Source organism: Squalius cephalus (assembly GCF_949319135.1).
Source record: "Squalius cephalus genome assembly, chromosome: 2".
Classification (NCBI taxonomy): domain Eukaryota; kingdom Metazoa; phylum Chordata; class Actinopteri; order Cypriniformes; family Leuciscidae; genus Squalius; species Squalius cephalus.
Genome location: NC_137123.1, coordinates 17316090 through 17328814, shown reverse-complemented (window position 1 = coordinate 17328814; position 12725 = coordinate 17316090). Strand labels below are relative to the sequence as shown.

The following is a 12725-nucleotide window of genomic DNA, read 5'->3' as shown; positions in this document are numbered from 1 at the left end:
ATTTAATTAGCTCCTGAGAAACGCGATAGCTGCTGATAAGGAGCTTATATACGCATATGGCGATAGGCGTCGTATTCCTATAGGTAGATGTGGATCAGCTGAGGGTCAGCTGATGCGAGCTTGACTAACGTGACCTGCCAGAACTAACGCTACGCTTGATAATTACAATTATGCAATTAACCCTAAACCAAACCCTAACCCCAATAATATAGTAAGGACATGTTGTTAATTAATATTACTCAGTACTTATTTGTATAATTACACTGAAACAAGGACACCTTAAAATAAAATGTAACCCAACATTCTCGTTAATTTCTCAACATTCTTATTAATCATTTTAGTAACGCTTTACAATAAGGTTCAACTACATTAGTTTACATGAACTGGATCCAAGCTAACAAGAACTAACAATGAACAGTTGTATTTTTATTAACTAACATTAACAAAGATTAGTAAATACTGTAAGAAATGTATAGTTAGTTAATGTTTGCTAATGTATTAACTAACGTTAAGTAATGGAACCCTATTATAAAATCTTACAATCATTTTGGGGTTGAACTGAAATTCATTTTTGCATAAAGTCCAATAAACAGATTTTATATTTTATGACATAAAGTCATTTTATTATAATGGGACTTAAACCCTTTGATTATTGGCTGATAAAGAGATTTCAATCAGGAAGGAATATGTTTGTCCCATCATATTTTTGTCTAAAGTCTGTTCATCAACTTGTGTTTTGTTAATACCTGAAAAGGAAGTAATACGAATGAGGTCTAGAATGAAAATGAGGCTAAACAAATATCCTATTTTTTCGCGTTCAGTGCGGCACTTCTGCTGTGTTTGTGCAGACAACAGCGTCTCATGTTTTAAGGATTTGAGTGCAGGAATTTTTTGTTCTCTGAAATGTGAACCACGTCTAAGGAGCGTGACGGCTTGGGATGATGAATGCTCCCAGCAGACGTATGCCAAACTGCATCGCAGCATGTCACATCTTGTCTTCTTTCCATCTCTCTGTTTAGCACAAAATAACATGTCCCCAGACTTTTCAATCTCATCTTTAGTGCTTGTCGATACAGGGACAAACAAGCCCTCTTTAAACTCGTTGATGCGTGACATCTCAAGTGTCTTCTTTCTTTGTCTCTTCTTTCCAAAGGCCTGCCGTGCTTTCAGACGCAGACGGACATTAAGGAACTGCTCGACACACTCGGACAGAATGTAGTAACCAAGAAGAGGAAGAATGTGGAGATCCTGTGGCTTGCAGGAATGGTGAGGCTGAATTCAAGGTCATAGAGTTTGTGCAGGAAGTGTGCTCTGTTGTGTTCCATTAGCTCACATTTGCAAAACAGTGCAATTCGTGCCAAAATTGACTTTTGAGTGGGTAATTGCTGCCATCTTGAAATTTTTCATTTGCTTGTTTGTTTGATATATTGTTTAAAAGTTTGTGGTCAGTGAGGTTTTTTGGGGGGGGGGGGGGGGGGGGGGGGGGGGGTAGTTAAAGGAATAGTTCACCCAAAAATGAAAATCATACCATGATTTACTCACCCTCAAGCCATCCAATCGGTGTTATATTAAAAATATCCTGGCTCTTCCAAGCTTTATAATGGGAGTGAATGGGGGGCGAGATTTTGAAGCCCCCCAAAAATGCATCCATCCATCAAAAACGATATTGAATTAGAAGTCAAAACAAGAAATTTTAAAGAGAAATATCTGAGGATTTCGATATAAGAGAAGAGGAGCTTGAGTTTGTTGCACATGGTTTGTTTAAACCACGAGGCGTCTAAGCTTACGATACTCCTACATCCTACGTCGTACATCGCGTCAGGGGTTAAGGTCCGAAAAAATTCTCGTCCGAAATTTTCGCACGTCAAAAATAAATACGACCTCTCGTTGTATTAATCACGTTTACACACTGCCTCCGAAACTTTCGTCTGTCATAAAAAAATTGGGATGGGGTTCGATTTTCTGCGTTTTTCGCATCTGTAGCAAGCATTTTGAGAGGTGTTTTGACAATTCAGAGGGATGCACTTTTTTGGGCTTCAAAATCTCGCCCCCCATTCACTTCCATTATAAAGCCAGGATATTTTTTTAAATGTATCTCTGATTGTGTTCGACTGAAAGAAGAATGTCATATACACCTAGGATGGCTTGAGGGCGAGTAAATCATGGGGTAATTTTCATTTTTTCATTTTCAAGTATCCCTTTAATACACATTAATCAAAAGTTGGGGTGTAACAGATTGTAATTGTGATCCGCAGATTAGTTGCAAAGTTTAACCAGCGTAGAGTGATGTTTATCAAGTTTATCACCATCAATTCATCAACGCCATACTTCATCCTGAGGCAGCGAAATTAAAACCGATCCCATCTGTCACGTCTCTCCTCAGATCTGTCGACGGATGAATGGTATCCGCTTCACCAGCTGTAAAAGTGCCAAAGACAGGACGTCTATGTCAGTGACGCTGGAGCAGTGCTCTCTGCTGCGGGACGAGCACCAGCTCAATAAAGATTACTTTGTGCGAGCTCTGGACTGCATGCGCAGGTAAGCTTCATCAGTCCTGCTCGCCTGTCCTGCTCCTGCATGCATGCGTTCACATTACACTGACCTTTAACCTCTTACTTGACCTTTAATAACTCATCCTGATAATAAAGTCTGTCTTGAGTGTTTTAATGTAGCAAAGATTAACTACTGTTTGTAACAAGCAGCATTATTATTACTCACAATATCGGCATTACACAATGACATGAAATCACACAGAGAGAAAAAGTGAGAAAGAGAGAAAATAGTATTAATAATATAATAGATGCATTGGAATTAGATGAAAAAGAATTGGTCTATTCTATGGAAGCTTGTTTCCGCCAGGGAATAAAAAAGGTAAATGTAAATAAAAAAAATTAATCTCAATAATTTCAATGTCCTTTAGGGGCTCCATAGAGAAAAGCATGAAAAAAAGTCAGAAATCCGAGATAATTTTTTTTATTTACATTTACCTTTTTTATTCCCTGGTGGAAACAAGCTTCCATAGAATAGACCAATTCTTTTTGGCTAGATAGGAAAGGAAAAAATCTAAATGCATATATTAATTATATTATTACTATTTTCTCTCTTTCTCACTTTTTCTCTCTGTGTGATTTCATGTCATTGTGTAATGCCGATATAGTGAGTAATAATAATGCTGCTCTTTAGGAGCTCTGTATTTTCCTCTGAATTGTGAGATATAAACTTGCAATTGCGAGTTTATAAAGTCAGAATTTGGGGAGAAAAAAAGTCAGAATTGTTTGTTGTGTTTTTATGCTATTTATAATGGACTTGATGATCTTACAGTTTTTCTCAGTCGCTTTGGTGCATTTCTCATAACACTATTTACATTTGCACAACAGTTAATGCAGTTCTCAAAACAATTAGTACAAACTGCAAAACCTAGTTGATAACCTGCAAAAGCGTGTCACTTGCTCAAAATGGATAGCTCATTCCTCAAAAGCAAGTATTCATGTCAATGAAAGTGTCAGTGTCATCAAAATGAAAAGTCCTGACACCATCGTTTATGAACAAGATAGTCAAATGGCCTAGTCATGTTTTCATTATGACAGTTTACTCTGTAAATGTTTTCCAATGCAAAAAAGTCAGATGACACTACCTGAAAATGCTCAATACAGCACTAAATACTATTTGCACAGCCATTTGAAAAATACAGTAAAGTTACACATTACTGTATTTATGCGGTAACTGAGTACAAGACACTGAATATGTATGTTTCACATTTTTACTGCATATGCTCTTTGCAATTCTAATTTGTTCACAGCATTGTGCAAAAGAAAAAATACACCATTATTTACAACAAACATAAACTCCCTTTGGGTAGAGCTGTGCACAACTGTAAACAATATTGCAGTAGGCCTATATACTGTACTGGAACTGAACATACAACATACATAGGACTGTAATCATTCATGCACATCCAGACGTTCCTCTCTGTCTGGTCACATAATTTCATCTACATCCCAGCGAATATCATCTCTTGCTCAATTGCAAATTGTTCAATTTAGGAGACTTTTTCAGGATTTTTTTGTTGTTGTTGTTTTTTTAAATGACAGATTTTGACAACTAGTTCAACATTTTTGTATGTAATGACTCAAGCAATGAAATGAGGACTATTAGTTTTATATGGAATGACTATTCAGCATTCACAAGTATAGTTCATTTTGACTGACATGACATAAGCAAATGATAATGTTATAAAACAGCAGAGAGTTGTATGAAAGCAATTGATGCATGTCCAAAAGCATTTGCAATTTGTTGGAAGGAATGAGAAACTGCTACTATGATGTGCACAAATGACTAAATGTTGTGGAGGTTGAACTAACTGTTGTGCAAATGTAAATAGTGATGTGAGAAATGCACCAAAGCGACTGAGAAAAACTGTAGTTAAATCCTGGGATGTTTCCCATTGTAGTGTGGTACATTTCTCTTCTATTTCGCACCTGATCTTAGTCTATCTGGGTCTCGTCTACAGTTGACGTCCCCTAGCTTCTACATTCAACGTTTAGTCTATCTGGGTCTCGTCTACAGTCGACGTCCCCTAGCTTCTACATTCAATGTTTAGTCTATCTGGGTCTCGTCTACAGTCGACGTCCCCTAGCTTCTACATTCAATGTTTAGTCTATCTGGGTCTCGTCTACAGTCGACGTCCCCTAGCTTCTACATTCAATGTTTAGTCTATCTGGGTCTCGTCTACAGTCGACGTCCCCTAGCTTCTACATTCAATGTTTAGTCTATCTGGGTCTCGTCTACAGTCGACGTCCCCTAGCTTCTACATTCAACGTTTAGTCTATCTGGGTCTCGTCTACAGTCGACGTCCCCTAGCTTCTACATTCAATGTTTAGTCTATCTGGGTCTCGTCTACAGTCGACGTCCCCTAGCTTCTACATTCAATGTTTAGTCTATCTGGGTCTCGTCTACAGTCGACGTCCCCTAGCTTCTACATTCAACGTTTAGTCTATCTGGGTCTCGTCTACAGTCGACGTCCCCTAGCTTCTACATTCAATGTTTAGTCTATCTGGGTCTCGTCTACAGTCGACGTCCCCTAGCTTCTACATTCAACGTTTAGTCTACCTGGGTCTCGTCTACAGTCGACGTCCCCGTTCAATAATATTTATACTCTAGCACGTCTACAGTCAACATCGGCCAAGTTTGTAATTCCTAACTTGTTGCGCAGCAAGTATAAACAGACAGACTTCAGCAAATGTCCTTTAAATGCTTTAGAGTTTTTTCCAATTGCTAACACACTAAAATGACATGCACAGCACAATTATTTAAACTGACACACAGAGAGCAAAACCTCTTCTCAAGTCTCCAAAAGTCTAATCAAATTTTCTGCTTTACATACATTTTGCAATTCAAATTGCCACTTTTTATATCCACTGAACATGGTTCTCTGCATAAGACACAACAATCTGACATAAAGTCACATGTTTGCCATTTCAAAACACTGCCATTCAAAATGACACTACATGAGCTAATTGGCCAATACATGTGCCACCTGGCCAAACACCCCAATTGTTAAATGTTAAAAATTCTATCTTTTTCAGTTTACTGTTTTTTGTGAGCATATTTGTGTTCAGTCCAATGTAAATATATCTGCTGTGCATATGTTGCACTGACTTTTTTGGTGAAAAATAATTGTATAAAATGGGGGTTGCACACCTGGGATCCCCTGCGAAACGGTTCTCATTCACGCTTGAATAAGGCCGGCGACACACTGGCTGCGTGGCGTGAGCGTCTCAGCTGCGTTGCGTGTCCGTTTTTATTTCGGCTCCCATGTTAACAGGTTGGAGTTTGCACACTGCCTGCGTGAGACATGCGTCTCAGGCGCGGCTCGAGCCACGTGGAAAACGCGTGCATGCTAGAAATAGAACCGACGCCTGAGTGTTCCAGCAACGGGAGTATTCTCTGGCTAGAGCGCAGAACAGCGGAGTGTGTATGGACCGAAGTGCATGCCTGAGCTTGTGTTTTGGGTTAAGCTGCGTTGCTTTGACATTGTGGAAAATAGAATAATAGAAACAAAATGTATTAGCCTTTTTACCCGTTATTATCAATCTAAATTAATCTCGTTTTTTTTCTTTATTTAAATTTCGTTTTTCTTTATTTAAATTTCGTTTTTCTTTATTTAAATCTACCCTTTACTGTGTCAGTAATTTGTTAGTCAGAAAAATATTAGACTACCTTAAAAGTATTGCTTAATTTAACAGACCTGTGTGTGTGCGTTTAATATCACTAGTGCAGTGTCCGTTCTCGGAGCATATAAGCCTTGCCCACGTGAGGCGCGCCGCTTCCCGCTCGCACTGTTCTGTAGTTTACTAAAAGTTTATTAATTCTGAACGTGACGCGTCTCGCGTGTCCATCTATATTGCACCAAATGCGACACTGCACCCCCTTATGAAGTCGCTTGGATGAACGGTTCTCGAAATAATCAAAATGCAAACGGACATACAGACACATAGAGATTCCTGCCTTTATTAGAGAGAAGAATATGTTCAGCGGCAGCCCCCTCTCTCTGAAGCTTCAAATATTCGATGTTCATTACTACCGAAGCTTCGAAGCTCAAAAAAGGGTATTCGGACCAGCCCTAGTAGTTGGTTAGAAAAAAATCTGGTAATATGAATGAAGTGTGTGCCATTTCGTGCAAAAGTTTGATTTTGATAATGCTATATGTAGTTTTGGTTGCAGTGCTTCATTTTGCAGGATATATTAGGTATTTTGCAGTTTGGGTGTGTGGTTTTGTGAATTAAGTATTTTGATAAAACCAGCCTAGTTTGCAAAATTGTGTGTTAGCAATTGGAAAAAACTGTAATCACAGCCGGGAGAGTTCTCAAGCAGTTCTCCAGAGAATCTCCTCTTTAATCACGGCCGGAGGATCTCAGACAAATATCAGAGAGAATCCCACCAGCAAACAGGAATACAACAGTTTTTATAGAATAGGAGCATGGCGAAAATGACATGATACATTACATAATTTCCCTACAATTTGATTGGTTCTTCATAGACAAACCCTTCTGTTACTAAGTACAGTGGGGAGAACAAGTATTTGATACACTGCCGATTTTGCAGGTTTTCCCACTTACAAAGCATGTAGAAGTCTGTCGTTTTGATCATAGGTACTCTTCAACTGTGAGTGACGGAATCTAAAACAAAAATCCAGATAATCACATTGTATGATTTTTAAGTAATTTGCAAAATCTAAATTAATTTGCATTGTTAGGCCTAAAAGGGGAAGTAAGGTTTAGATGTTAGAAACATGGTTAGTTTAAAAGATAGTTTACTATTTTATCTATTACAGTTTTTTACGATTGCTAAACGACAGTGGGCACAACTGGAGCTACATGTGCAAAACTCTAACTACAGTCTGCACTACCAACAGTCACCTGAGCTAAACACTTCACATCACCTGCAAAACTCACTCAGAGCAACACAACTCTTAACACATGGCTCAAAACAGGCTCAGTGCAGCCAAACACTATGCACAACCCTCACTGAGATAACACACACTGTCACTCAGAACACACTGAGAGTAAAAACACTAGCATTAAACACCAATACAGAAAATACAAACTTTTCATACAGTTTGAACAATTTCAGTGACTTCATACAAAGTAATATTTTCTTTACAGAAAAGAGTGACATTCTTTCACATGATTTATTTACATTTTTAGAACATAACAATTCTTTGAAGTAAATGAAAATTAGCAGTTTGCTTCAATAGTCTGTAGTAATTTACGGAATTACAGTAATGAGGAAAAACAAGGTAGAAACTAAATGTACATACTGTAATTCGAACAAATAATTGAGGGGCCAATCCTGCCTCTCTCTAGCATCAGGCCACAGGTTTTCATCAACATCACATCTAATCTTCTCTCTAATGTTGAAAGGCACAAGGCTGAAATCTATTCTGTTTTGAATGTGTGGTTCACAGTTTTGACAGCAGTGTGTTGGCATTTGAACAAAGTGCTGTAAATCCACAGTGTTGTGCAGGTTGTGGTTAAAGTCATGGGATAAGTGTGTAGAGTTTTGAAAACTGTGTTCAAGCAATGAAAAACAAACTAGAGTTTGGTCCACATGAACTGCTGCTGTGCAGACTGTAGTTAGAGTTTTGCACATGTGACTCCAGTCATGCCCACTGTCGTTTAGCAATCGGAAAAAACTGTAAAAATCCATCACAGTAGTTAAAGTAGGGAATTAGCTAAATGTTTTATCTCGGAACAAAATGGGGGGGAGCTGTCAGTCTGGATTTATGGATATGAAATGTGCCTGAAAAGCACATGATTTTAACAGCATTGTCCAAGAGGTCGGTATTCCTTAACAGAAACAGGACCAATTCTTCATTGATTTCTTTTATTAATTTATTAATGAAAAGAGGTTCAAATAAGAAAGTCTTGGATGTTTGCCAAAAACAAAGATGCAGCAAAAGTCACCCACGACCAATAAAATACGTCCTAAGCAGTATGTGAGCACACAGTTTGGTTGAAATCCAACACAGTGTAGATAAGGGCTGAAGATTGACTGATACAGAAGCTAAAATATGTGGCACTTGCTTCCTGTTCATGTTTGGAGAAGAGACCCTTGCACAGAGGAGTTCAATATCTGTGTCATACACCTTTTAAGAGATTTTAACCGGTCATTGTGAAATGTAGGCGGCCGGAAGATTTGACCACAAAAGAGCTTATAGATGCACATATAGATGAGCAGGCTTTATAAGAAGTCATGTGAAACAGCTGCAAACTTTCAGTGCGGACTGTAATAATGTGCAGCTGTTTCACGTGTGTGTGTGTGTGTGTGTGTGTGTGTGTGTGTGTGTGTGTGTGTGTGTGAATGACACAAGCCCCTTTCACACAGCGCTTTGAACCCGGGAAATTCCAAACCCAAATCAAACGAACCCGGGTCAAATCCCGTGTCACTTTATCCGAGTATTTTCCGTAATCTCTGTGTGAAAGGGGCTACAGAAACACACAATATATCCTGAATGCTCCCAAACAAAGGCTCTTTCATTAATCTTTCTGTGTAGGACTCTGCCGCCTACCAAAATACTTTCATTTGGTTGCATGTATTGTTTAATCATTAAATAGCTCTCTTGAGAACACAGTTGCTAGATTTCCAATAGTATTTATATTATCAAATTGCACACTGCAAACTCAGTAACAAAATAATTATTTCTGCCATTACATTTCTGCCAGTTGACACCAGTTGACACCTCAATTTTACTTTACAATTATGTCTGTGTCAAAATCCGATTAATTTGCTCAGCTCATAATCTGCGTATCAGTGTTGTTTATTTAAGCGTTGGAAAATCTCTGGGGATATTCATCACGCGTTCTTCCAATGTAAACAAACTGCCTTACACTGCATTGCTCTCAAGAGACCCTATAAAACATCTAGTTAAAATATCAGCTCGACTGTAAGGTGTTTTAATTCAGCTTTCAGAACCAACATTTTGTGTTGGTATCATGCACGTTGCATGTAAAAATATTTTTATGGAACCCCTTACGAAAAAGAAGTATACTTCAAGTTAATTTTATGAAGTATACTTAAGTAATGTTCAAGTATATTTTAAAGTATACTTTATGTAGTAAGTATACTAATATCAATGTGTACTTGTGGTAAACTTGTAAGTGTACTATTTCAATACTGCTTGGGACTAAATTGGCCCACTTTTAGTATATAAAAGTATACGTTTAAGTGTACTATAAATGGAACAGTAGTAAACTTTAAGTACACAACTAGGTTTCTCATTTGTAATGCATCTGTACTACAAGTGAACTTATAAGTATACTAGTAGTTTACTATTTTAATACTAGTACATTTTTTAGTTTATGAAAGTACACACTGAAGTAGTTTATACTGCAAGTAAACTTGTAAGTTTTCTTTAAGTGAACATAACATTATACTTATAGTTTACTATTTATATATTATTTTTGCACTTGCAGTATACTACTATGTTCAAATGTTATTTTTTATACTTGAAAAATACCTTTAACTGTACTTTAACTCATTTTAAAAACAACACTTGAATGTCGAGCCCCCTACCGTATAACAGTGGAAAAATCATGGATTGCTGGAAAATTCAGTCAATGGTGGGGAAAGAGTAAAGTAGAGTTAGAGTAAATTCCTAAGTACACTACCAGTGGACTAGCCTACCCAAAAATTCAGATACGCAGAATTAGAAACATATCTGTTTTATATCAATATTCGAATCAATATTTTCAAACAATGTAAGTTTCATAAGACTGTATATGTAAAAAAAAAAAAGTATATTTAATAGGCTACTCGATCAAAAGAGTTAACACAACTACAAGCCAAGTATACTTTGAATACTTAATTATACTTTAAGTATGTCTCGATCAAAAAATTGAGTACAAGTACAGGCCAAATATACCTGGACTTTTCTCTCAGTATAAGTCAAGTACATTGAAGTGTAATTTTAAGTATATTTCTGAGAAGTACATAAAGTATATTTTTGAGAAGTATATAAAATGTTGACTGAAAGTATACTTTATTTTTAGTTTAAAAGAAGTATACTAATAGAACACTTGAATAAACTTCTTTTTCGTAAGGGACCTCATTGCTATTGGTTAAGCACATATTTGAGAAATCAGGGCTGCGTTCAGCCCCGACAAAACGTTGCACAACGTTTTTTAAACAGAAACGGTGATGCGTTGAACACACTGTTCTGATGACGCAAGAGTTGCAACTATGGCAGCTGAGAAGGCCATTCTTTGTGTTCTTTGTGAAGAATTTTCTGAGCCTGATTAAGTCAGTATAAATATGTGTTTAATACTACAAAATATGCCCGATGTTACAGTTACTGCACTTGCCGCCCAGAACAAAAGAGAACACCCCAATCGAGTGAAGGGATTGCTGAAACTGAAACTGAAGCACACATCTGACCTAATTCAGACTAAAACACATCTATTTAGCATCACATACTGACTTTATTTGTAGTTCATACTGTTTTAATACCCTGTATTTTCTTTCTCATTTTTAGGAAAAGCACTTAATTACCATTGTTTATTTCTATACCAAATGTCATACACTTGCAATGAAGCTAAAAATATAAACAACTACATCATTATGTTGATATCCTATATTTTTACAATAAAACTTACGACAAACATGTCTTCTAATATCCTCAGTTGTTGCGTATACCGAGCTGCATCGAACACATTTGTAAATTACTTTCCTTGAACCCATTGTGCGAGTTCACTTTAATACCGCGTGCTTTATATACATGTTGCTGCTGATTGGACTGCAGTTCTGACACACCCACCAAACAAGAGAAAACGTATCTCAAACCCCATTGCACACCGGTGCACGCCGTTTCCAGGAAACATGACGTTCAACCCGGAAACCGTAGCAAAACGTTGCGCACCATACAGGAGAACTTGTCATTTTTGAATATTTGAAATGCTAGGCATGAACTTTTCAGAGACAATAAGCACAATGATTTGCGAGTTATCTTCCCAAAGCCGTAAGAACCTGCTAAAGATGCTTCTGGTGTATGTGATATGGAGTTTTAAGTGTCTGCGCTGATGGGCGATTCTCTTATTAGTTGTGTTGGGTGTTGATGCCCTGAAGGCTTTGGGTTTGCTTGTTTTGCAATGGCGGATGAGAAGGCTGTTGATTGTACGTAGCAGAACCGGTCTGCAGAAATTGTTTAAAGCTAAAGAAGAAAGTTGAGCTGACACACATTGTGGCAAATTTGGATTGATGTCAACCTGTGTGACATTCACTCAGCTGTATAGATTTACTGTGACATTTCAATGAGAGATTGTGTAAATCTGGGACAAAAACCAAACTCTTTCATTCCTTTTCAAAGGAATATCAGCAGACGAACAATGTTTGTTGCTCTTGGAGTCCTTAATCAGATGCAGGTCACCTCGATTGAACTTTGCGTGCATTTATAAATAGAGCTCTGGATTTTTTTTTTATTCATATGAAACAACTCAATATGAACACAGCTTACTATGATTGACAGGCGTTTTAACACAGTATTTGCACAATGTCATGCTGTCAACATAGGTTAAACAATTGTGCTTTGATGATAAAAAAAGGAATCAGTTATTGATAGTGAGCATTTTAAACCTATTAACTTGTGCCTTCCTTTGTAACTTATGACTTGTAATGGAATGTTTGGAAACCTGTTTGAAAATGGTGATTGGTTTTGCGATTTAGCAAGTCAGCAACAATCCGCCTGATGCTGATAATTTATGAGTTTGAGTTTGTGAATCAGACTACACTTGTTGCACTGTTTGTGTCTGTGTGCACAACACAATAGAAAGACTGCATAATTCTGCTTATTATGTTTGTATCATTTTGCAGCACCCAATTTGTCTCTCACATCAAATTCAAATCAGACTTGAATTGACACAAGTCACTTGAAGTTGTTTATTTGCTGTTGAATAAGTACAAGATTATTATAGCATGGGGTTCTATCTGCATCTGTAAAAATATATAGTTTAGTAATTTTATTAAGTTTTAAGTTTTAAAAGGTGCCCCTATTATGCTGGGCATATGTGACAAATCAGAGCAGAGCAGAGTAGACCAATCACAAAAGACTGAGGCATCTGACCAATCAGAGCAGAGTAGACCAATCACAACAGACTGGGTCATCTGACCAATCAGAGCAGAGTAGACCAATCACAACAGACTGGGTCATCTGACCAATCAGAGTAGACCAA

The 12725-nt window shown here is 37.4% G+C and overlaps 1 protein-coding gene across 10 annotated transcripts in view; it reads left to right on the top strand.

The window, feature by feature from the left end:
* Positions 1-12725, top strand: part of inpp4b (inositol polyphosphate-4-phosphatase type II B) — a 173914-nt gene that overhangs the window by 158684 nt on the left and 2505 nt on the right. For all 10 annotated transcript variants that reach the window (XM_079895337.1, XM_079895338.1, XM_079895334.1 and 7 more), the window contains 2 exons: positions 1154-1266; positions 2384-2538. In XM_079895337.1, the coding sequence (XP_079751463.1) occupies positions 1154-1266; positions 2384-2538 (268 nt within the window). The remainder of the gene's footprint in view (positions 1-1153; positions 1267-2383; positions 2539-12725) is intronic.